At 30.6% G+C, this 27,788-nt stretch overlaps 1 protein-coding gene across 2 annotated transcripts in view; it reads left to right on the forward strand.

The window, feature by feature from the left end:
• LOC129960650 (kyphoscoliosis peptidase-like) overlaps positions 1 to 27,788 on the forward strand; it is a 96,582-nt gene that overhangs the window by 34,623 nt on the left and 34,171 nt on the right. The window contains exons 2-5 of one of the 2 annotated variants that reach the window (XM_056074198.1): positions 600 to 755; positions 9,822 to 9,992; positions 21,935 to 22,081; positions 24,771 to 25,058. In XM_056074198.1, the coding sequence (XP_055930173.1) occupies positions 600 to 755; positions 9,822 to 9,992; positions 21,935 to 22,081; positions 24,771 to 25,058 (762 nt within the window). The remainder of the gene's footprint in view (positions 1 to 599; positions 756 to 9,821; positions 9,993 to 21,934; positions 22,082 to 24,770; positions 25,059 to 27,788) is intronic. The other variant, XM_056074199.1, reaches the window with a different exon arrangement.

Genomic DNA, 27,788 nt, shown 5'->3' on the forward strand with positions numbered 1-27,788 from the left:
GGCCTAAATTTGTGGGAAACTTCATTGAGGGTATCGTCATTGAACATTCGTTGCAACTGCGATATCTGAGCGAATGCACTGACATTATTTGCAAATTACTTCATCAAAATATAATATATTATATTATATATTATTATAGTGTTATATTTAGCCAAATGGAAAACCATTTTAAATAAATATTACACCCTGATAATTAATAAATCTAATCATTAAGTTTTAAACATTCATTCAACATTCAACATAAACATTTCATTACTGAAATTCAGCTTGAAAAGTTGCAATGGAGATTAAATAACTACATTTCATTAAAAATACTTTTAAAGTAATCTTTCATACTCTTTATACAGTTTGATCCTGTCAAGATTTTTGCTTATCGAAAATTCATCTGTTAGAATTTTGTTTTTCTCAGATTTTATCTTTCGGATTTTCGTTTATTGAGATTTTCTTTCAGGATTCTGATTTGTTGGTATTATACAATGGTAACTTTAAAAAAAAGTATTAAACATAATTTTAAAATATTTATTGTACGTATGAGTAATCAGCTGTTATTCTTCGACAAAATGATGATTATGTGTTGTAATGTTTTTTGTTTGATGTAGGTGGGCGTGATGGGTTGCGGTGGTAGCCGAGCGACTCGCCTGGTCTCCCCGCTCAGCAAGGCGGTCATCACTTGGAACAGCTCGTCGCAGCAGCCAACGGCGCTGCAAATCAAAGAAAGGTTACGTTTTATGAGCACCAGGGATGCTTCTGTTCAGGTAACGAGCTCTTTCTCTCTTTTGTCCATAAATTATAATTTGAAAAACTTGCATTAGAAAAAAGTGTTCCAAAATTTCACCCATGGGGAGATGTTGTCGGTTTCAAAATATGAAAAGTTTTGAAGAGACGAAATAATTCAATATTTCGCCATATTCATGCTTTCATCATGTATATATATATATATATATATATATATATATATATATATATATATATATATATTCAAAAATTTCTAAGTGCACCCTGAATTATTTTTATGTGGTAATCGTAGATTACCACACATACATAAACACAGGAATAATACTATAATATCCTTTTATGTTAATAAAAAAACATTATTTGGCACTCTAATTTATCAACTGCAAGAAGAGCACTGAACAATTATTGTTTATGTTTGTCCATCTACGGCTTATCCTGACATATTTTAGTTCATTACCTACATGGCCTGAAATTTTTGCTTGTGAAATGTGTTGAAAGGTTTGAAAAAGTAGGAAAAGAGGAACGCATGTGCCATCTATTTAGACATCAGAAAAATTGCAAAAAGATACACAAAAAATTCTTTAAAATACATATAATTTTATCTTTTACTTTAAAATTTTTGATATTTCCTCTTCTTCAATAAAAGTGGATCAAAATTTGTTTATATGTGTTCGTACGCACCATATTTCATTCGCGCATTGATTGAGATGGACGAATGTGTCTCCCATGTAAAATAAGTTTTCAGTATTCGATACATTTTAACTTATTGTTCCTTTTTAAACATTATCGAATTTCATTTTTTAACTCTTCCTCCTCAACTATGAATGACTTAGAAGAAACTTGTCTTTTTAAGCACAGAAAATCTTCAAGAAAGAATTTAGAATATTTTTTTGTTATTTTCCATTTGAAATATATTGCATTTCTCTCTTTTCTCACTTTATCGTGTACAAAATACACAAAGAGAAAGTGCTGTCATCGTCAAAAAATTCAAACTTGAGATTTTGGCAAATCTCCAACTCGTTGAGCTCGGTGGATGATATTTGGCATAGAGTTTTAATACTAAATGTGAGGAGTTTTATCAAATTTTGAACGAAATATCGTTAGAAAAAGTTTGTTCCGTTGTCCAAGGTAAAGCAAACACTACTAAACGAAAAGTGTAAGATGAATAAAATTTGGCACACAGATTTAGCAACTAAAGAGTAAATCTGCATCAAATTTTGAATCGAATTCGTCAATCGATTGACCATTTGCCAGTCTGTAAGTTTTCATGCATGTGAACGTAATAACTCAGAAATCCAATAGCTTAAATAGATGAAACGTGGCATTTGATCTTGTTTTTATTAGAGGCCTGTGTAAAATTTTGGTTATGATCGATTCGAAAAAATGCCCAAATACTTGGTATTAAGCGCATACCAACGATTGAGGGCCAAAAAAATCCTCAATGATCTCACATTAATAGGCTATTTTTATAACTATTCTTCTCCACTGTCATACGGTCAATTATATACAAATACCTACTGATTTTCTTCACTATACTACAAAATTCATGTATGGAACCTAAAACATAAAAATCCGATTACTCATGGCTTTCATGCTTTTCCTCAAGGTCCATAATTTTATGCAGGGATGGGAAAGGTAAACACATCTTTTTCTGAGAGAATGTGAAAAAATCTCGAGTTCAAATTAATAATATGATTAATAATTAATAAACATTCTTATCAGACTAAATTTTGTCAACGTTATCATTTGATGCTATTTGAATCTTAGTTTTGTTGATTCATTTCCATCAATTATATTTATCTTTTAAACATGCATGTAATGTATCATAATAAAATTTGGCGTTTACGCCAAAAACTGTCTCAATCAACTTTTGGAGGAATAAAAATATTTAAATTAACTATACACCAGAGAACGATTGCATTTTCTCTTGTTGCATATTGAATATTGATTTATTCTTTCTATTAGCATACGCGATTTCTTTCTTTACATTTTTTTCAAACTGTGCATTCCTAACTTTCAACGTGAATGGTTCATTAAAAATTTATTTCATTTCAGAATTTTTATAGGTTCATAATATTAGCAATTTGTTAATATAATCAAACATTCTGCATTTAAATCGGATTTTTGAGGAATCATTAATTTTAAGCAATGTATGCACATGCAAGTGTGCGTGTTTTAGAATAGGTCGATGCACTTTGTGGAAATGTCCCGCATAAAAAGAAATTGGTTACGTTCAAGGCACTTATACAAAAAGGAAATAATATTTCTACAAAAAATATTGTAGCATTTAAGTTATATATTAAACAAAAACAGTTTCCCACAGCGAGAAAATTCAGATCTATCTATAGATTTTGCATACTTTCACTTAACTTGACTTGTTTCATATTTGAAATGAATCTCAAAATCATTTCCTAGCTTTGAAACGATGCGCACTTGCGAATTCTCGTTGTCAATATGTTATTTTAATATATTAAAAACTTAATCATCAATTAATAGATTAATGAAGTTAAATTTTGATTCCATATTAGTAACACCATATTATAGTAGATTTGACAAAAAAGTAATTTGTTTAAAGACTCGTTTCAAGGAATATTTTTATTTATTGGATGAATCATAAATTAAAAAATAGAATGGAGAAAAAAATAAAATTTCTACTCTAAGTCCGCTAATAAAACTGCTTTTAAAATTGTTTTTCTTAATTTCATCGTATTCATTTCCAATAAAGATTGAATTCATTTCTCAATTCAATGTTTTCTCAAAAGAAGACACACTTTATTAATCTATCATAGAAAATAAAGAGTTTCTGGTCAAATCTTGAACCAATAGCTAATTTTTAAATTACCAGATATATATATTTATAACTAGAATAATATTCTGCATTTCTTAAAGAATTATCGTTTATATTGCTGGAGTCAACAAATGTGCTATTGAAAAAATTGCGAGTTATATGTTTTTTACACTCCCCTATACTATTTGTCATATTAGGTAGAAAATATTGATGTACTATCATCTTCAACAAAAAATGCTGCACATTCCTTCGAGTGAAACTGCCAGAGTTATGAAACTATAAATATCAACTTTAGTGTCTTTAAACTGGATCGCTTGAGGAAGATTCAACTGTCAGTACATGGCACTTTGTTGGAGGCTGTCTTTGAATGGGTTAAAATAATTAAATTCTAGGTTTCATTACTTACTTAGTTTTGATCCCAGTGATGTCACATTATTTTTGTTTAAAATTCTAGTATGACCAGAAATTTTGCTATTAATAATTCATATGGCAGGAGCGTTGCTCAAATTTTATACAGCGTAATTTTTTGTGCAATACGTTTATTGATTCAAATAACATAAAGCATAATTATGTACGTCTTTTAGAACGTTTTCCCGAATGTAAGTATATGTCTATCTCTAGCGATTTGAAAATTAACTTTTGAGGTACGATTGTAGTGGACACCCTATTTATCATTAGAACAAAACTGTGACCGAAGCACTCTATTAAAATGTATACCTTGTAATCTTTTCAGCGGTAAGTTTGTTGACAAAAAACACAAAACATAATTCTTTATGTTATTTAGATCTTTCTCCCAACTGTGTAAGTATATACCTATCTTTAACGACTTATAAATTAGCTATTGAACCTGTTCATCATTAAAACAAACTGTGACCGAGACACTCTATAAAAAATTTTAAGCTCCTGCTGTACCTTTTTATCATATAAAGCGTTTTTCAGTGTACGCATATGCCTATTTCTAACGATTTAAAAATTAGCTATTGAACCACGATTAGAGTGAACACCCTGTTTAATATTGGAACCAACCTGTGGTAGTGGCACTCCATAAAAATGAATACCTCGTATTTTTTCAACGATACACTTATTGATTAAAAAATAAGATATAATTCTTTATACCGTTTAGTACATTTTTCCGATATCAAGTATACACCTATATCTGAGAATTTAGAAAGTAGCTATTGAGCCACAATTAGAGATGGTATCTTGTATATCATTAGGACGAAACTGCAAAGCAACTGATATCTTTTGTCTTTTAGTTGCCATAGCTATTTACTATCAAAATCGTGACAGCTGGACCTCAAAACTTTGTAAATCATGCTTTAAAATTATTTTGAAATTACCTTAGTAAAACGCCGAGGGAAGGACTTCCTTTTCCTAAACTAAATCTAGAAAAGTCTAGACTAGTGATTGATTTGGTGTCTCGAACTGTCAACTAATAGGCAAATTGATCGTCTCTTCTGTTTGATATATTACTGATCTCTGATGCCCAAAGGACTTTTGATGAAAACCTTTGGTACTTATTCTTGTAGCTGACATGAGCGTTTTATTCGATGAGGTTCCCTATCTTTGAATATTAGATACAATGTAAAAGAAAATTTATTTGTTAACTTAGGTGGAAGTTTTTTTCATAAAGGGTCTCAAAATTACAATGCTGTTAAAAAGTACTCTTCGTCTTTTGATCCGCTTTTAGTATCTGAGCCTTAAAAATGACAATTTAAAAAATAAGTTTCAAAATAATAGTTTTAAATACAGCACATTAAAAGATATGGAATATCCATTTGTTGTTTAGTTATTTTATTATTTAAATGAGTACAATTAACAAAAAATTGTTTCATCAACTTTATATTTAAATAAAAATAAATTCCTGTACTAGTCTTAAACACTAATACAGCCTACCAATGACCTGATGGGTGAAGGAAAGTCATGGCTGCGGAGTTTGAATCAGTGGAAGAAGATTGTGGATTCTATATGGATGCAATCTTAATCAACATTATTTAAAAACATGGACAACTATTTGCGCTTAAACTGTGAATTATCGTTGCTGAAGTTTTCCAGGTCAACCTCTAAGCACAATACAAATGTGAACCAATTATTCCTGAAAATTATCCAGAAAGCTAACTTGATCTCATAAACATAAATTAACAAGTAATATAAAAAAAAATTAAGTCACTTAAGTCAGTCAATATAAAAAAAATTAAGTCACGACTTTCGCAAGAATTGAATTCGCATTTTTCACCTTCACGTGAAAAACACTGAAACCCTTGCATTTTACCGATTGAGCTACTGCCTGTTGACTGCACTTTTCATTACAAACTGCTAAAACTATATTTAAAGTATTAAAAATTAATTAAATTTCATAATTAATGAATTAATATTTGAAAAAACTGTATTAACATCAAGTGTCATCCACTATAAGTTTAAAAAAATGTATTTGAGTTGAGTGGATGAATAAAAAGTATTTTATTAACGACTGAAAATTTAAACAAGATATATAAATATATATAGTGAGAGTGTGAACTAATAATAGGAATTGAAAAATAGATTTCTACCTTAAGTAATATCTAGTTGTTCCAGGATCATTTCGACTAACAGAAAATGTCACAATTCTTATTCCACATAAGTCGGTGGTGAGTTACACTAAACCAAGTGAGATTAGATAACAAAAACTATATTATACAGTATTTTTAAGTATAGTCCTAGTTAAAATACAACCTATTACAGTGTTTCTCACCATATAAACTTCAGAAAAATTTCTGTATAGTATCTCCATTGAACAGGCAAAGTAAATATGGTAGACTGAATTCATAAATGGGTACCCATCTGATCCAGCTTCAGTTGCTGAATTTCGTGGTAGGTTTAATAATAGTTTAAAATGTTTCTTCTTCGTAATTTAAGTTGTCTTTTCGTTTTCCTAAACATGAACAATATATTTTTAAATTTTGTTATTTTTATTTCGCTCTTAGAACTGAAATATTTAATTGATCGTATAAGAATTGCAGGCAACTTACTTACTTAAATGAGACAAAAAAATGAACCCTTGTCTTTCGATTTGTTTATGGGCCTTTTCCTAAATAATCTTTTTTCTCAAATACATAGAATTAATTTTGTACTTTGACGATTATAAGTATAGCAAAAATGCCTACTTTCTTTTAAAATCCAAAGGTTATTTGATTCCTATTTCATTTTCAGCTGCAAAGTTATTTCGTTTGCTGAGATCAATATGTTAATATTGATGTAATTAAAATATAAATGGAACCTTCTATTTTATTTCATAATTTTTATTCATTGAGTTCTCACTCATGCGCTGTTTGTGATTTCGTTGAATAATTTTTATAGTCAAGTTCTTACTTCAAAATGGTGAACCTATTAAAAATTTTGTTTTAATATTTATTATTCAGATGAATTTGTATTTTTCCCATTTCTGACGCCTTTCGCGGTGGCCCCACTTGCCAGATGATAGGATCACTCTCTAGAAAGTATTTCATTTCAAGAATGAAATCAATTTTTTTTTCATGTGAAAAAAGTCTCATGAAGAAATTCAGAAAAGGGAACTTCTAATAAATGTTAGTATATTTCTGGTAAAGCGGTAAAATCTGTAATGCTTTTCAAAGAATTATATTTTCATAAAATTGAATTTTCAGCTAGAGTATTTATAAAGAATAAATTTAAGACACGGATATATTGAATAAGTATAGAAACTTGATTCCTACTTACGCTTAAAATAAATGAGTATTGATTTCGTCATAAATCATTTGATCTGGCCACGATAACTTGGAAATAATTACTTGACTCCGAACGGTAGATTTCCAAGTTCGAAACCTGATTCCATCGAAGAACTGCCTTATATGCGATTCTGATACATGCTAAATCCAACGAGGACAAATGTCCTCCTACTGATGTAGCTCAGAAGTTTGAAGAAAAGTAAGGTTCAGGTATCGTCCTCTTCTTTTGGAGGTGGCTCGTTTCGAATTAGCCATAGTGCTGCTTTGATAAGGCTTAAATAAATCTAAGTTTAACCTATTCTAATCAAAATTGATTTCGATGAAACGAATGAACGAACTATTTACTGTAATATTTTTATTTTATTATAATACAAGAGTTTTATATACAAATATAACTGAATAATATAAATTTAAATCAATTTATTCTTTGATTATAGATATCCCATTTAAAATAAACTGTTTTTTAATTGGTAACGCTTATATAAAATAATTTTTGATTCTTATTTTATGGGGTATAAAATTTTAAAAGAATTAGTAACTCCTACTCTAACCTAATTTATTAAGTAAAATTTAGAGCTCTCGTTAACTGATTTATAAAAATAAGCATCATTTATAACTTACTGAATTTTTTTAAAAATTGTTTTACCTAGTTTTGATCGAAATTCAGACATTATTGAGAAGATGCGTGACACTACAGAATTTTCAACATTAAAATTTTACTCCATGATTGAATAATAGGCATAAAAATAGCAACACTTTCTGAGGGAATAAACTGTGCCAAAACAAGCAGAGACAATATCCTAATGGAATCACAGCAGCTCATAAAGTAGGATGGAACATAATTATCGCAGCTCTGTAACTTTATGTCTTTTCGCTTTTCATTTAAGCGGCATCGGAAACTTATTATTCAGCCATTGTTTGTAAAGAAGTCAATAGATGAAGAAAGTTAGGATAATAAAGTTGTAATAATTAGAAACCATTTTTGCTATGAAATAAAACATAAAATTGTTTTTTGCTTTGGGGATCTTTGGCAGTTTTAATTTTAAGATATTTCTCTAAAAATTGGAAAATATTAATGAAATTTTTTATTCTTTTTCCTTATGCGTTACTTTCATCTCTCCAGGGACACCTCAGATTTGGGCCCGAGAAATTATTACATAAGAAAGCAGGCCCTGGAGGGCAAATAAATAGTGGTGATGCGTAGTTAAAAAACGCATAGGCAATGACAGTTCGTATTGCTGAGAGGTCATCGCGTATAATCTTTGATAATGGAGGCTATTATACGTCGGCCACAAAATCCGAAATTACAATTCACTGCGATCTAGTCATGCAGCTCACCCCAGATATTTAGGCCGGAGAGGCATAGCACACTTTTATTTCAACGCTTTTTATATTTTTTAATTATTTTACATTAACACTTTTTATGTCAATCTGCATTTAATAATGACATAATTTATTTTTATGGCAATAAAAAAATTTCAAACTTATTAATCTATTTACGGTTGTTAACGTAATAGAATTTTTATTTATCTATAAGACTATTGGGTGTATAAATATGACTCCGCCTATTTTTAAGAGATGGCGTTAGTAGCACTACGTGACAGTATACGAATCGGTAAAGTTGTATTTCAAAGGTTTGACAACAATCTTCAAAAATTAATGTATGATCTTTAATTAATATTTTTAAAATATAATTTTTTTAGTTTGGAAAACATGTCGAGTTTTGTGCAAATAATTAGCCTTTGAGGGAAGTTAAATGACTGCATTGCAAAGAAAACCGCAACAGAAATGCATCGGTTACTGCTAGATATTCTTGGTGAATATACCCCATTGAATACTATTTACAAAGTGGTTTCGGCGATATAAAAATGTAGATTTGAATACGCATGTTAGAAAGCATGATAAACCATAAAAGCAATCGAATATATAAATTTTAAAGCCTTACTTAATGAAATGATCAATGGTGAACAATTCAAGTAACAATTATTAATTTAAGCAAAGCATTGAAAGAGAAACGTCCAGAATATGACGAAAGACATGGCAAGGTTGTTTTCCAAAGCAACAATGCTCCCTCTCATGCTGCTAGACCAGTGAAAGACACTGGAATGTGTTCCCTCACCCGCTGTATTCGCCAAATGTTCTTTGCTTCACGCCCCGCAATATGCTTTTTCCGGAGAGAGGCTCAGTTCCCATGTAGATATGATAGGATAACTGGATTGCATTGAAGAAACCAAACTTTTATCTTCGTTTAATTCATTTGTTCTCGAAAGATGGACAAATGTTGTAATTGCTAAGAGGTAATATGAACAAATCGATCTTTAATTTTTATAACAATCGAATGTCTTTGCTTAAATTTAAGTAAGGACAGAATCCTATTTATACACCATTAGATTTGAAGCCTGGACGTATAGCTATAGAAACCATCTGTAGTTGACATTATTATTTTCCCTCATATTTCTGAAACATAAAATAATAATAATAATTTCGTTATTCATGTCGATAAATTATTTCTATGATTTGATGTAAGCAATTAGCGTTCATTCTACATCGGATTGAAATGGATTATCTTATCTTAGGTTGGTACAGCTCCGTCTCTTGCTGATAAAACTATCCAAACGGATGCTGTCCATTTCACTGAAGAGGACTTAGAGACCCTACTAGAAGACGATGCTGAAGAACCAGAGATCACAGATAATGAGACGCAAACGAATCTGGCTTCGAATCCAATTGGGGGAGATAATGTGAAGGTAAGCCGTCGTTTTAGTCAAATCAGCGCTTTCATTAATAAGCAATAAAACTAAAGCGTGGCTCAAAAGTCACGCCTCTAGCCATATATAAATTCTGATAAGTTCTTTTAAGACAAATTTTAATGCTTAACACCTTGATATATGATGCAGAATGAATATAAAGAAATACATTATAATATTGATGCAACAAAATTTGCTTAATCCGAGACTGATGAGACCACAATAAAAAATAAACTTAATTAAAAATACAAAATAAGAAAAGCATGCGTAAAAATAAATGCATAAAGAGGCAACGACACCTTTTAAACTAAAAATGCCATTTTTAGATTAAAAACTCGTATTTAATTAAAAGTTTTATTGAATAATTCATTATTAAAATCAATAATGTTAATAGGTAATTAATTTGATGCTAATAATAATAATGAAAATTGAAAATTCATATTAATTTAGAGAATAATAATTTCAATAAACACATCCGTGTTCTTAAAAAACAATATGCAGTACTCTGAATACAGAATTTATTCAATAAGATTCCAAAATATATACTATGATTCATATTTAAAGCGTTCAAAGTTTTTTTTTTAATTTAAAAAGTGATAATTTTTTTATATAATTTTACGTCATACATCATACAAATGAAAAACTTTCAATTAAATTAAGTGCTTAAAAAATTATTCACTCACAATCACCGAGATTAGAGAGTAATGTTTTATTTATTATCTAAAACAATTCAGAAATGATAGCAATTTTTGCAATTATCCAAAAAAATTGATTTATAAATGACATTTTTCAATTACTTTAATAATAAATTCACAGGATCAGAAAAACTTTCGAATTACCGCCAAATTTGAATAAAAAAAGTTCGAATTATCAAAATACGAATTCAATTATTATTCTACAATAATAATTTAATTCATACCTAATTAGAACACGCTGTAAAGCGCTGGATTGCTTCATTTATTACTTTAAAAGCTTCTGTGTATTCTAAATGGAGTACATTCGTGCTCACCTGATGTGCGTAGAATGCGCATCATACAATTTAGTTTTTGGAATCCATTGCTTTTCCTGAAAAATGAGAGATGACACAACATCGGTTAGATACTAGATACTAGAAATTGCATCATAACATCACATAAATTGACTTCTTTATGACTGACCGCGATGCCCTGGACTTCGAAGTAGTATGTTTCTAAATTCAAGGTGATCACACCTCAAGACCAAAGAGCCACCGTGTAAGCGGGCCTGGTGCATGTAATAGCCATTAGAGCCTAACGTTCTCACACTGGTGAAGCGCAGTTCTTTAACTGGAAGAAGTGTCGGATCGTTCTGTCATCTGATAATGGTTCCAAAATTGCGAGATCCGTCCCATCTCTCGTGTTGCTCCTAAGAAAACATAAAATTAATATATTTTTACGAATTTGTGATATTGCTACCTAGCGCAGTGATTTTCATGATAAGGAAGAGAATTTTACAGATATTTTAAAAGGATTTTGAATGGATATCTGATCAGTGGCCCTAGGCTTGGTGATAAATTTGGTAACTCTGTTGATAAAAATGGAAGTTCCTGAAACTGTTGGAATTTGGCGATATATTTATTAAAAACGAAGTTCTGACATCTTTCTAGAAGCTTCTTTGGCCTGAATCGAAAACTATAAAAAGAGCGAGACTTGATTTCAATTCAGTCAGATTAATTGAACTCAAGTGAGTTATTGAGCGCTTTGTGCTGTTAGTGTAATTTATTACTCATTTGTTGCTTCTCTGCTGCTGTTTAGAGAAAGTGTTATCTTTTGTACTTTTCGTCTGTGCTTTGCTACTGTGAATTCATGCTTTCATGTAAAATAAAACCACTTCATCCGATAGTAAGCCTATAAGATTATTTTCTCCGTACACTCATAGAACGGATTCTGAATTTTCCGCAACAATATTTAATTTAATTAATGTGTGAGTTAGATACTGGGTGCAATAAATTATCTTTTCCTGATATATATTTTCCCAATCGTTGGTCATAGGCATGTACTTCCAACTAAGAAATAACTTTCAAATGAGATAAACATTAATTTTGTAGTATTTTTCTAAGTAAAAAATCAATTTTATAAAAATTATGAAATCCAGCTTAGCATACTGTCTTTTGTTGCTTTTGTAAAATTTAATAAAAGTTTATGCGTATCCTAATTTCTGCAGGATAAAAATTGTCAGAAATATTTCATTTTTAAATTGAATTGATTCAGTTATTGAGAATTTTGACGTTAGATTGCATTATGAATATTGAAAACTTCAAATTAAGTAGTTAATCTACACCTAAAAAAATGAAAAAAATGTTTATGAAGATGCGCATAAGATATGTTAATGAAGATAAATGACCGTGGAATACAGAGACAACCAATGGAGCTATAAAGCACCCACAAATTAGGATTATAAAATTTAGAACAGTAACGCAATAACACTTCCGCAATTATGCGTTGAGTCAGCTCAAATTTTAAGGTGAAATATCTGTGTCAATTTTTGTCTTACAAAAGTTATATTTTTTGTGTTATATTTCTTAATATACGTGTAAACTTTGACTAACATAAGTATAAGGAAAATGGGACCCTATAAAATACTAGATTTTTTAATTTTTATAAAACTGATTTCCTACTTTCAAAAATATTATAACGAGAATGTTTACTTCATTTGAAACACATTTGAAATTAAAAATATATATCTTCGGCAGTCGATTGTGAAAATAAAATTCTGATAAAAATTAAACTCTACGCCCGTGTCAGTTATATATGCGCATAACTAAACTAAACTCTATTATAAAGGATAATTTTTCTGGAATTAAAAAAAAAATTAATATGCGTATATTTGGAACAAAAAAAAGTAGTTTTCTGAAAATCTTTCTGTCATCATTGTTGTTCTAACAGCTATCTGCTAATTCATTATTAAGAATATTCAGACTGACCTCATCTTTAAAAAAATATTAAATATCTAACATCCAGCCATATAACGTTTCTCTGAATATAGGTCTCCGTTCTAATGCTCTAAGCTGACATATTAACCCAAAAAGGATTGTAAGTAGCTGTCATTCGGATGCTTTAATGCATTGTTAATCAAATCTCTAACAACCCAGCTTGCTTGTCCCCTGGGAAGGTAGACTGGTTGATAACAAAAGCACTTATCATCAGCCGTAATCATTGTTTCAACATTCAGAAGAGTTTCCTCCAGTTTGGTTGGGTGTGGCGGTTTACTTTGCCGATGTGCAATTTTCAAATGTATGCTGGACCAAAAGATGATCAAAATTATGCGCTCCGATAAGTATCATTTGTTCATCATACTAAAAAAAAATGCCTCTCCCTTAATACTGAAGAATTTTAGATTATAAATTCATGAGAAATTATATAATTATCACTGTCTGCCTTCAAAGAGCTACATCATGTGGTAAATAACATATCAAGGTATAACTGTAATCATAAAAGATGTATACTTTCATGAAATTTTACTGAATTTGATTTGTTATATGTTAATAAAGATGGAATTTCGTTACCTCTTTTTCACACACTGTTTGCTAAAATGGAATTCTGGTTACAGTTATACGTTCTTGATGACAAAACAATATTTTAATATGAACTGATCGCCTTCGGTAATAATAGTATTAATATGAATATTCATATATTAATGTATAAATTAAGTAGCTTTCTAGAATTACATCACAACAAATGAAAATACTATTTTAAATTATACTTACATAATAAGCAAGAGCGCTCTGTGTGTTTGGCAATGTTTTCAAATTGGCGAATTAAATTTTAGAAATCGGTTCAGTCGTCGAGGTTGAGATTTCTTTCAAGAGTTTCTTTCCTAATATATCTCAAAACTGGTGGGCGATGAGAGCAGTCAATTATTGACGATAAAATGCTAGCCATTAAAATTGAAACATCAAGAAAGATTGATCTGACGAACGTCAAAATCACATGAAAGGAAGAAGAGATTGGGATATGCAAATGATTAATATTTCAGCGCTTTTAGACTATTCAGAATGATGGAACGACATCTGAAGCACTGCATAAAAAAACTGTGTAGTGGATTTCTCATTCGTAAAGCATTTTATAAAAATTGAAATTTGCTCAGAATATCGTGTTATGCCCCGAATAATAAGAAGAAATGCTTACATCAAGTGTTGGAATGCGATAGAGACAGGATCGTTGCCTATCGCGAGTGCGGATTATCGTTCCAGAATATAGCCCATCGCACTGTTCAAAATCCAAACACTGTCATAAGAATATGGAATCAATAGATTACTGAGAGTCATGCAGGATCTCAATGACATTCCATGACTGACTTCCGAGAGGACAGACATATTGGGAGGTTGACCCTTCAAAATCGTACAACCAAACCACGAACCATTTGTCAGGAAATGGGCATGTCTGCAACACGCCCAGTATCCGCTCGTACGGTGCGACGATGTTTGCAGCAGCATGGACTGCCATCAAGACGACCGTTACTTCGGTTTCCCTTGACAATGCAGCATAGAAAGAGACGGTGACTCTGGTATGCAGAACGATAAAGGTAGATACAGGAGTAGCACATTGTCGTCTTTTCAGACGAGTAGCGGTGCTGCGTGCAGTATTCTGATGGCCTGTACATGTCTGTAAGCGCCGTGGAGATAGCACGTCATCTGCTTGCATTAGATATCGACATAGGGGTGGGGTTCTGCACATGGTCTGATGGGTTTGGCATCCATTGGGAACATGGCACTCACATGTCTAGTTCGGATCGAAAGTAATTTGAATGCAGATCGGTACATTTCTGACATCTTAAGTCCAGTGGTTGTGCCTTATCTTCGAGGCCTGCGAAACGCCATCTTCCAAAAAGATAATGCAAGACCACTTGTTGTACGTCGTGCACCTTCCCCGACACACATCATATTCGATTGTTTCCCTGGCCTGCACGGTCTCCAGATCTGTCACCCATTGAAAATGCATGGTCATGTTTTGCTGAGAGACTCGACCGCCACTCCTCTCCAGCTAATACGGTTGATGAAGTGTGGCGTAAACTTGAAGCAGCATAGAATGATTTGCCCGTTTCTGTCATCAAAGCCCAGATCCACTGCATGCCTAACCAGGTAAAGGTCGTTTTAGCTGCCAGGGGTGTAGCTGTTTCCCTGTAAATCCCCAAACTACTTTGATCATTTTATCATTTTATCTTCATGCCATTCTTTTTACGTACAAAAAATATCCTTTTTTTGTAGTTTGCTTCCCTTCGCGATGTTGTAATTTTAACGCCCAGCAGTGTAGATTTCAGAATCATGAGCTTTCGTATGAAATAAAAATTGGAAAAATTGATACAGTGATTGGGGTTAGGGAACTCTGTCAAAGTTTTCCCAACAGATAATATACAGCGAAGTAATGTTTTTGATATTTCTCTCAAAAATGGAAAGCAGGGATAGATGCAACCATTAATGGCGTACCTACAGGTCATTAGTTTTTATGTGAAATGAAAATGATAAATTAGAAGGAATGATTGTGGGCCGGGGAACTACCTTTTTGATTTTACCAATTATTTTAAATACATAGATTATAAATGTATCATCTAATTTTATTTAGTTTTGATTCAAAAAGGCAGAAGACATCTTTTTGAGAATATCAGAAAATTTTATTACAAAATTCATTAATATTTTTAATAACGAATCATTAAACACTTTAAAGACTGTAAAATATAATGTTTTTTTTAATTTGTAAAACTTTTAAAACGTGATTAACCAAGTGCATTAAAATGTTAAAACTAATTTATTTTAATAAAAAAAAAAAAAACGTTGAAAAGAATTTGCACGAGGTGCTGAAAATATTTTATAGGGAAATTGAAGTAATAAGGAACCTGAAAAGGGAATCCCTAAATATGCAGGAAAAATAAAAAAAATATCCTATGAATATGCGTTAAATTTTATGTTCTATTGGAGAATCTTAGAAGCACCGTGCATTTTTCCACTTTTGTTTTGAAGTTCATATTCTTGATTTAAAAAAAAATTTCTACATTTTAGTGCACAAATAAAAGTGATTTTATTGTCTTCTTTTCTTTTTATTCTTATTTGTCAGTATGGTTTACAATATTGCTTCAAATATAGATTGCAAATTGTTTTTAGTTATAAAAAATAGTCTAAATGATTCTTCAGAGCATTTACACAACAAGTACTTGACAGAAGAGCTAGTCATTTATGCTCACCAATCTAAATACCATTACATCGGCATCGAAAGTTTAAAGATGCTTCGTACTCAGAATTAGATTGTACACATGCAAACAAACCTCAAAACAGAAAATGTTCGATAGCTTTTAAATATTTAATGGTTTACCTTTTAGGAGTTTCGTGTCATGAATAATAACATCTTGTGGTTTTTGATCGAATGTGCCTCTCTCTAATGATAGTGTTAGTTTCGTAAAAACTTCAAAATATGTAGTTTTTTATAACACATCCATTTTTTCGAGTAATGAAACACTTATGGGGAGAAAATTGCCACATAAAAAACGTTATTTGAAATACTTTTTTTAATGATGGCATGGGTGAAAATAAGAAAATTGACCAATATTTTGTGATGAGGAGTTTGTTTATTATAATCTTAAATTAACAGAATGTCTTTAATAGTCTTGAAGAAGAACGTTTTCGATATTTTTATTAGTTTGCTGAACATAAACATTTTTGATTACTACTATAGCATTCCATGAGGCATTTTAAGTATACAGTTCCATCTCTATTTCATCGTTCTTCATTATAAAAAAGAATCATTAAATAGGGATGCATAAATTAAGTAATTAAAACAAGAAAAATCTACTGAAATTTACTTTTTCAATTGATTGACTTGAATTCCTATCTTAATTGAAAATGTCCGTGATTCTGCATTTTGGAGGTTTAATATTTAGAACATAATTTTCAATGAAATTTTCACACTTTTGCAAAGAACACAACGCATACACTACAGTTACCTTATAATTTCAAATACTATTAGCATTTCTTTTTTCGAAGGATTGTTAATATTTACTACAGTATCATCTTTGTCACTCATATATTCTCTTCATTACTTTTCGTAACACTTCGCAATATGACATGCACCATAGAATACATAATCTCAATGTCTTCATCAACATGGAGATAATAAGACAGCATAACATATCCTAAAAGGAGTCAAGGAAGAAAGAAGGTGAGGGACTTGATTCTGTAGATTTTGTGGAAAATTCGGAAAATGAGATGTTGCAAAACAGTGCATTAATAAACGTTATAGCATGTATTAAAAATAAACTCCGGAAATGTATAAAAATTTCTGAAAAACTAAACTGAGAAACTGCGTTAAACAGATATTATTTTTCATAATATGAAGAACAAATAGAAGGTAAATGTCTTTCAAAATAAAGGATGGCAAAAAATTTCGTTAAATGGAAGTTCATTGAATGGGGACTCTACTGCGCTTAACGAATTTTCTTAAAATGAAAATTCATAATTTTATTTATGGTTTAAAACATTCCAAATGCGTCACATTTTTTATTGAGACAAAGCTGAAACGTTTCTAATGAATTTTATAAACAAATATTGATAATTAATTTATAAATTAAGCATTTATATAAATTTATTTTGTTTTAATTGCATTGTGATTTTATCGCGATCATTTTATCAAATTAAAAAAAAATCAATTCCAAAACGTGAAACAAAAATTGTAATTTTAGTAATGTTAAATATACAGAATAATGTATTCAGATAAAATATCTAAATAAAAATTCTGAAAAAATAATTTTATCAGGTATAATTTTTATAATTTTATTAGACAACTACACACCTCCTGAAAGGGGCACAGAAAAGAGAGGGCCCAGAATTCGTTTTGGTTGATTTTGTCGGAAATTCGATTGATTTGGTCACATAAAGTTGCTTACCTTGGCAAAAGCATTTTATTTTTCTAATTATTTGTCTACTCTTTTCACAATATTGCTTCAAATATTTGTATGTCTTTATTGTGATAGATTGATATATAAGATATTCTTGATTTGGGTAGAAGAGTTTCCGGCCTAAGAAGGAAAATTAAAAAAAAATCTGTTTAATGATTACTTTATTTTTCAACAAAGTCTTCTTCCAAAGACATACATTTTCTCCAGTTGTGCGCCAATGCTTGGATCCCCTCTCTGTAAGAGCTTTCTTCTAAGGCCTCAAAGTAAGCATTCGTCGCTGAGATGACTTCGATATCGGAACAGAATTTCTTTCCAGCCAGAAATTTTTTCGAGTTGGGGAGGAGGTAATATCAGGAGAATAGGGTGCATGAGGAAGAATTTCAAACTTCAGTTCATGAAGTTTTGTCATCACAATGACAACTTTGTGTACGGCAGCACTATCCTGGTTAGACAGGACTTTCTTCTTTGCCAAACATGGTCTTTTTTTCTTTGATTTTAGAATGCAATTTATCCGAAAGATTGGCATATTATTCAGCATTGATGGTTCTGCCTTTTTCTAGATAATCCAAAAATAGAATTCCCTTGAAGTCCCCAAAAATTTGCCACCATAACCTTTGCAGCAGATAGTGCACTTTTTGCTTTTTTTTTGGTGCTGATTCATCCTTTGCTATCCACTGTTTTGATTGCTGCTTGGTCTCTGGAGTATAGTGATGGATTATGTCTCATCCACAGTAAGGAAAAAACTCATTTGAGTTTGAACTATACAGTATCGATTAAAATATATATTCGTTTCTTGGATATATCAACAGACTCAACAATCTATATCAATTTCATTCGGCCATCATTCATAATATTTTTGTGAACTTCTCTAACGATTTCATCTGCAGTGGTTGATTTTGGTCTTCCAGAACGCTTCGCAACCAGAGTGCCCGTACTTCCGACAGGGAATCCTAGAGATTCCAAGTTCGGGGATAATCTGTGGCGAAAGAAAGAGTGCCCGTACGACCATGTTTAAAGTCTGCAACCCATGTTTTAGGAATTTTAAATGAAGGAGCTGATTTCCCAGTGTAGTATCTAGCTAAGTTTTAATATCCGTTGGGGATAAAAAAAATTTTTAAAAATATTTTATCACAGCTCACACTTTTGTTTTCACCATACTCGGCTAAAATCAAAAGAAGACTATTTTAAAACAACACAGTATGAAAAATACAACACAGTATTAAACACGAAACTTTTAAAATACGCAAGAAGTATTAAATAAAGATGGTACTTTGAAGTGATTTAGTCAAGTTATGCCGGGAGCGACACCTTTTGGATAGACCGGAAACTTTTCATCCCACCCTCGTATCTAAAAGTTATATTTCGGAATCTCTATACGTTAAATACCTAGAAGCTAATTTCGTGTTTGCATTCCTAAATATCATTCTGCTGCCATAAAAAATTTAAAGATGCCTCACCACCCAGAATTAGATTATGCATATACAAACAAACACAAAAACAGAAAGTTTTCGATTGCTTTTAAATAATCAATACTTATTTTTGAGACTCTTACCATGAATAATAACAACCTTTTGTTTTTGGTCAACCGTGCCTCTCTCTAATGATAATGAATGCTTAAAAATTCTTTCAAAATATTTATTTTGTGTAGCATATTAATTTTTTCCAATAATGAAATACAGGTAAATCGAAAATCGTTGCATGAAAACAATATTTCAGATAAAGTGCATATTGGAGGTTGAAAATATAAAGAATTAACCAAAATTCTGTTTTAATTTGTTTTAAGCTTAAGTTAGCGGATTACCACTAATAGTCAAAAAAGAACGTTTTCAAAAGATTTTTTCTTTTTGCTCAATATAAGCATTTTGATTGATATTATGGATTTTAAATTAGCATTCGCTTTTTTGTTTAATGAAGCTTCAACGTTTCACATAAAAAATGCGTTATGAAGAAGGTTATTTAAATTGGGATATATAAATAAAAATAAAGAAATATGAAAAACAATTGAAAGCTACATATCCACTTTATTGTCTTTGATTCATACCCTAACCCGAGAAAAGTCATATGCCTGCTTTGTAAATGTTTAGTATTAAGAACATACTTTTCATGGAAAATGTCACACTTTTTTAAAGATCGCAATACATAATCTATAAGACTTTCTTTAAACCCCGGTAAACTTCGTATTGTTTCACATTACATCAGCATTTCTTCTTGTTAGGGTTTTTAATAATCTTTTCATTATCAAATTCCTCACTCATTGTATTGTCTTCACTACTTTTCATAACATTTTGCCATATATCCTGAACCAAAGGCCAAATAATCATAATGTCTTCAATAACATGCTGAAAAGTAGATATATTTAGACCTTATGAAATAGAGCAAAAGTGTATGATGGTACGGCAGTCGATTTAGTAGATTTTATAGAAACTTCGACAGGTGAAAAGTCACGAAAGAATGGGAAAAAAAAGGAAAACATCTTGAAAATTTGCAAAGAAATGTATAAATAAAAAAAGTTATTTGAGAAAATTGCGCTAAATAGGAATTATCTTTGCTAATATGGCCTAACATACAAATGTCGTTCTGTCAGAAAGTTCCATTTAATAAAAAACTTTATTCATTGGTGACTATTTAACATATTTTTTAAAGAGTTTTATAGTATTATCTAATTTTCTAAACATTCTCTACACATCACACTGTTTTGCTACATGTGAAAACTCTTCTATATTTTATAAGCAAATATTAATAGAAATTTACACAAAAAAATCATGTATGAATAATATTTTTTGTATTGAGCGCCTCGTGCATTATTTATTGAACAGAATTTAGTAAATATTTAAGGAATAATCAATTTATTTCCAGATATGATTCAAAAATGGCTGTTTCAGTCATTTTAAATATTCAGAATAATGTGTAAATATAAAATACCTATTTCTAAAAAAGTCAGGAAAAATTATTTTATCTTATACCTTAATGCATAAAAGCTATTTCAATTTATTTTGTTCGTATCTTACTCAAAATTCGAAAGGTTGTCAATGAATATTACTGCAACTTTACAGCTTAAGAAAATCAAAAAGTTTACTGAAAATACCTGTGACACATTCAAATAGTGACACATTTTTATTTCGAACTTTCATTGCACCCGCAAAAGAATTTTTTTTCCGAAAAAAGAATGCTTACGTCATTTCTAAATGTAGTTCATTTTGATGAACTACATTTTTTTAAACAAAGAAAAGTACTTTTAACTTATACATGCACCAAAACAATTTCTGATTGATTGTGGAAATTATTTGGCTGTTATCTACAATATTGTTTCAAATATAATTTTTAAAACTTTTATTATTCAAGAAATGATCTGATAATTTTCTTCAGAACCTTTGCACAACAAGTACTTGATTAAAGAATTAGTTCTCAGGAGAACTTTACTATTCTATAATACATTCAATAAAAAGTAAAATTCTAATAAAAATATTCCAACTAATAAGAATAAAATCCTAATATTATTTCTGAGTTGTTTTAGCAAGTTAAATGTGTTCGTGCTATGAATTCTAAGTAATCTGCCATTAATTCGCTCGAGGAATTTACTGCTGTATAATATATTCAATGAAAAAAGCAATAAAATAAATTTTATTACTTTAAAACTTTTTAATCATTAACATGTGCTTTGTGCTGTTTATTCTGCATACTGTTTCAGTATTAAAATCACATATTTATTGAAATTATATATAATTTTAAATATTTTTACTATAATTAATATTTAATAAAAATTATTTAATATTCAGTTGTTGATATCATATTAATTATTAAAGCTGTTTAAAGTTAAAATAATTTTGAGTGTTATTCTGGCCTTTAAAATTGTCCTATCTCTCATTGTAAATACTGATTTTTAAAACTTGTTTTTCTAAATTTTTATTCTTACATAAAATCTATCTGTTTTATGTGTGGCCACGCAAGCTTTGAATCAGCCATGTTCCCCTAATATTTCATATTTTATTCTTGCTATAAAACTATTACTTAAAACACTTTTATCTACTTTTTTTTTTCAGAGTGTACTCATGCAAACAGATAATGAAAAGACTGGAAGTGTCAAATACTTCCACAAGCGACAGTTAGTGGATACACATGAATTTAACATCATTACGATAGATATTGGTGTCCAAGCAGTAAAGCCTTTGAGTGACCATTGTACACAGGTAAGCATCTGCTTATTTTATAAGTATAAAAATTTACCTATTTCATTGAAAACTCTAAGCATACATGATGTATATGGCATGTTTTAAATGCTTCCTTATTTCTTTGAACTTCCATGGAAATCGTGGATTTTATCTTTTAAAAGTAATTTTAAAAAGGTGTTTTTATGTTAAAAATATTTTGTTATATGTTAAATATTAATTAAAAATATAATATAATTTAAAATATTGTGTTTTTATGTTAAAAATATAATATTAAAAATTATCCATCATTACTTTTGGGCTTTGATATAATCAGAGGATTTCTTGCCATTAACTTATCCAAGGAGCACTTTCGATACTTCATTTCGCACTCTCACTTAATTAGAGTGCGCGTGACTGACGGAATGCTTTCAACTTTTTGTGATATACTGAACTACAGCTAAAAAAATTATATTAATACTTTTTGAAGTTGTCTGAAAGTTTATTTTCCATTCCCGCTTGATTAAATGAATATTTATTTTGTGCGATCGTTATAGTTATATCGTACATTACGAGCAATAGTTTAAGGAAAATAGAAGATTGGAAGCTCGTCTCGTGTTGTAATTTTAACTTTCGGTATTTAGAAAATTTGACGAACAAATTCCAGCCTTAGCAAAATTGTCTTGTTATCTCTGAATAAATGTGTAACAATTTCAATGATTAACATTCCAAGGAAGTATTGTCTGTCGGTAATGGATATGCGTTAGCATTATTTATTATTAGTGGGCAACGATACGATAACCTATACGATATTTTTTTTTAATTCTCATTACCACCCATGTGGCACCAGAACATTTTAATACTTTTAGAGCTATCTAGTTAAAAAATGCAGTAGTAATCCAATAAAGTTACAGTAATCTCAGTAATTCGAGACTGCATCCTTCTGATTTCACGGCATTTTCAGAATGGCGATTTGAGCATTAAATTGAAAACTAGTTACTACATACGAATGTTACTGACCTTAGTATTACGGAAATAGTATATTTATACTCAGATCTTTAATTATATTTTATATATTTATTTAAATGATTATCTGTGCGTATTTTTGGCTAAGAAATAGGTTTTTCTATTTAAATGTGTTTTAATGAATTTGCACTCATTCAACAGTTTTGATAATACACCAGCCCTTTTTTCTGATTCTACCTGTTTATTGAGAGTCTACTAATTTTCCTGAGTGTATTGTATTTGTAATTTCTATTATCATAAATACTTCCTAAAATTAAATTCTAATTTAGAAAATGAAAAATTATTTGCATTATTTTACAAAAAAAAAAAATGTCCCTTCTGATTACAAATCGCAATTTATGATTGAGGACTCGATTAATGATGGCTAGATTAATTAACTATCAGATTAATTAGAGTAATTGATGACTAGATTACTTGTCTTGTTAGCAATTCATCTAGGCATCTCTTATGAGTGATATGAAAGTGCAGAAGAATGAATCCCTTCACAAAATTATTCAAATCTCTAGTAGAGTTTCTGAAATAAGGAGGGGAATTTCTAATAGTTTTGTAGTACGCCATTTATACCAGGGACTGTTTCAGTTATGACCAAAACAATATATGACTTTTGCTTAACTGTGTGCTTGAATTTCTGATGACCCGAAGGTATTGAACTTGTACCATCTATTTCGTGAATTATAACATTGAAACAGTTATAACCAGTCTTCCCCCACCCTGTTTCGGCATCCAAGGAGAACTGACTGACCATCATTGTGCTTGTACGGTGATGAGAACTCGAACCCTATTGGCTTACACTGGCTACGGTATAATCCTTAACGGAGAAGAGAGTCCCGCCAAGTATTCTTCTTACTCCTTATTAAATTGTCCTCACATCTTTAATATACACAATAGAGAAGTAAGAATTAAACATTATACCAAAGTTTCTTGTTCACATCTGCCAGGACAAACGAAATATATAAATAGCGAGACTACTGCAAATTGCAATGCGGAAAACTATGAGAACGGAAAGTAGATCCAATCACGAACATCTCTTACTCAGAATGCCAACAAGTAGTTTCGCCCTATGATTGGCGATGGAATCGCAACTAGGTAACATTATCATTATCGTAATCCACAGAAAAAGAGAACCTGCTTAAACTTGTCCTACATCATGCAGCGAATAGCTACCAGCGTTAGACGCTAGTTTGTAGTGCCGTGTTGTGGGACTTTGACCTATGAGCGTCCTGTGTCAATTGTCGAACATTATCGTTGGAAGATGATCTAGGGGTTATCGATCTTTTTCATCCAAGTGAAAAAAAAAGACACGAAATGTCGTAGCAACCCATTCGTTTGTGTGGGTGCATATCTACATGCCTGGTTTTTCCACGTTTAATCAGAAAAATAATTATTTTTAAGTCTAACTATTTTATAAAAAAATTGAAACACTCCTGCTCCGTAACTGCGGCAGCAACAAACACAGACTCTTTTGTCATCAACTGATCTACTTAAATGTTGGATCAAGCCTTCATAGTGCAGCAAAAATACTTGTCTTGCTGATCTATATCTATGATTCATCAGTATCTATAGTGATGAATCATTTTACTCAATCAAAGAGTCAAGTTGCAACCCGAGTAAAAATGTTTATAGCTATAATCTAAAAATTAATAATATGTGTAATACTTTCATAAAATTTCTGTGCTTTTTCTTTCCTGTACTCATCAGAAAAAAGACATCTGCTGTTCTCTTTTTACAGACATACCGCATTTCACTGATGGAGTTCGAGAGCGCAGGGTGGAGGCTGGATTATACGTCGAAATCTGGAAAGAAGCTAGGCATCGTGGCCAATAAACGTTTGTCGAAGATGGCCGACTTCGAATCCCAGACCGATCCTGTTACGAGAGCTTTGGCAGCAAATGCAGCCGGAATTGAGCCAAACGTATTTTCCCAAATGGACAGCATTTCTCCTATTGCTCATATCCACAAAGAACTTGGGAATACTGGATTCAAGTCATCTCAGGTAAGATTTTGAAAATTTTCAGATTAAATGTGGAAGTTCTAAATAATGACTGATATTAGAAACTATAGCAAAAGAGGGCAAGTCATTTTTATTTTTCAACTTACAGAAAGAGCAAGAAGGTCACAAGGGTTATTTTATATATATATTTCCAAAGAACCTCAGTGAAGCCTGTAAAGAATACAAAAATTAAATTCAGAATATATGCACACTTCTGTTCAAAACAGGCTGTCTGAGGGCAAACACAAAGTATTTCTAAATTCATAGGACAACTTTCAAGAGGTCACTTTCGACTGTAAAGTACGCAATAGCAAACATGCGTTATATAGAAATATATGAACTCATGTAATTCTTCTAAGTACTAACCCTAGAAATGTAGTATTATTAAAAAGTTGTTATCCTCAGCATTTTTTACAATAATTGTTCAAGGTTTGTTCCATCAACTCATCCTTATTATTTTTGATAGAGTGACTACTGCACAACTTCAGATATACTACGCATTCCTCTCAAACAGCCACAACAAATATTCAAACGACCTCGGTAGAAAACTTCTAAACACTCAAACAACACATTAAACCATGTATTGCTATTGTTAGATGCGATTTTAGGTCATAATTGTGAAAGATTAAATCATGTATTGCCATTGGTAGATGCGATTTTAGGTATAAATTGCAAAAGAAACTTTAAAGGAGCACTTTTCAATGATGCTGTAAGTAAACAATTTATGCTTCCCTTGACAGTTCACAGTTATGTCCACCAATTCATTTTTAGTAGCCTCGCGGGAGTGATTATTGATAGTTTGAAAGATGCTATATATTTCTCTAAAACTTGTAACCAGAATAAATAATCAAGCGACAAGTTCCTCAATAGAAACTGCCTATACACTCCAATGTAAGCATTCTGAAGCATGTATTGCTATTAATAAATGCGAGTAAGAAAAGATTGCAAAAAATTCTGTAAAGAAGCTATTTTCTACGTTATTTTAAGTAAACTATGTTTCATATCATGTCTATTATTTTAGATTTGTGCCTAAATATGTCACTTGAGTCACATATTCCTCTAAAAATAATGTTTGTCGTAGTGCTCATTAAAATTTCTCTCGTGAATTCTAAATCACCCAGTTTTACCTTTGGTGGCTATTAAAATTACTTAAATATTCTTAATTCTTTCGAATTATTCTTTTATACCAAACAAATCTTTCATGAAAACTCAGAAACATCGATCCAATTTCTCTGTTGGACTGAAAACATATATTCTTTAATAAAATGAAAATTCAAATCATTTGTTTAACCAAATCATCTTCTTGAATTACATAAACTGCATTACAATATTCAATAACCAGACAAAACATTTAATTATAATGAATACTTTCCCCAGTGTGTAGATTGTTTTAAAGTTAATCTTTACATTAGCCTAAGTCTAGTTTTTGAAACTATACTCATGAACATATCGTTCATTTCAGCCTGCCACAACATAAATTTACGTTCATTTAATTAACATAGACATGACACAATTTTGTTGGGTAAAAAATAAGTAGCTACGAAAATAAGTATCTCAAATAAAACGTAAAGAAACTTTCTACTCAAAAGAAAGTGAAATTTTCTGAAAATATAACTTTTTATGTTATCAACATGAACGAAAAGTAATTTTAGAATCATTTTATTTAAACCAAGATATTTAAGTTACGATTTCGATCAAATTGAGTGTATTTGTAACTCTCTCAAAGTATCAAAAGCTGTCAACTTGGCAGAATTTCAAGCTGCCTCTGTCATTCTCAAAATGACAGTAATGAATTCAAAATCTATTACGTTCCTTCCCATTGCATAATTGCATCTGCTTAAAATTTACTTATCACGATAATTAATAACTCTGGAGGGAAAGGAATACGTTTATAAAGGATAGGGCGCGCGTGCATGTATGTATTCATGTGCACGCGCACAAATTTCATATAATCTTAACAAGCCGACTTCGTTTCTTTTCTTTTTTTTTCCTTGCTCATTTCTAAAAAAAAATAACTCATGGTAATATATTTATTTTCTTTAAATTCCACTGATAAGTAAATATTATTAAGATTTTATTTAATTTCAAATATTTCATTAAACACAAAAAATGTTTCTGTTTATTTACTTAAAACTCTAAATTACATTAAAATCTAATACTTAGTTTTTAGTCAAATTTTCATACCTTAAATTTATTATATCAAAATAAATTTAAGCTTTCTTCCTCCTCCACTCTACAAACTTCCACACCACACTAACGGGTGAACATATGACCCTCGACATAAGATTAATTAGCAAATGGCCAGCTAGCACGGCGGTAATTCAGTAGAATCGGGTTTCAAAGTTAAGACGCAAAATAAGAGAGGAGGGCTCAATTCTTTTTGTCTAAATAAAGCCTTTGTGACCTTTGAATAAAAATAAAATTTAATTGATGTAATTATTTTGAAAACTTTATAAAAATATTTTAAAATATTTTATCTTAAAAAGTATTTTAATAATAACAAGTTTTACGGTAGTTTAGTTACACGAGTTTCACTTTGAAGCAACGTGAAGTCTGTTTTGCAACACACAGCATCATTTTGAATTTTAGTCATGTGACGAAGAAAACATCTCAGCTGGCACCTTCCTTTTCGAGCTTCTGCGCCGCATCAATATCTACGGGAATACATTTGAACACTTCCAGTCCCGCATAAACTAAGGGCAGATTTTGTATTATTTTGGATTTTATTCATAC

This window comes from Argiope bruennichi, chromosome X2 (genome assembly GCF_947563725.1).
Source record: "Argiope bruennichi chromosome X2, qqArgBrue1.1, whole genome shotgun sequence".
NCBI classification, from domain to species: domain Eukaryota; kingdom Metazoa; phylum Arthropoda; class Arachnida; order Araneae; family Araneidae; genus Argiope; species Argiope bruennichi.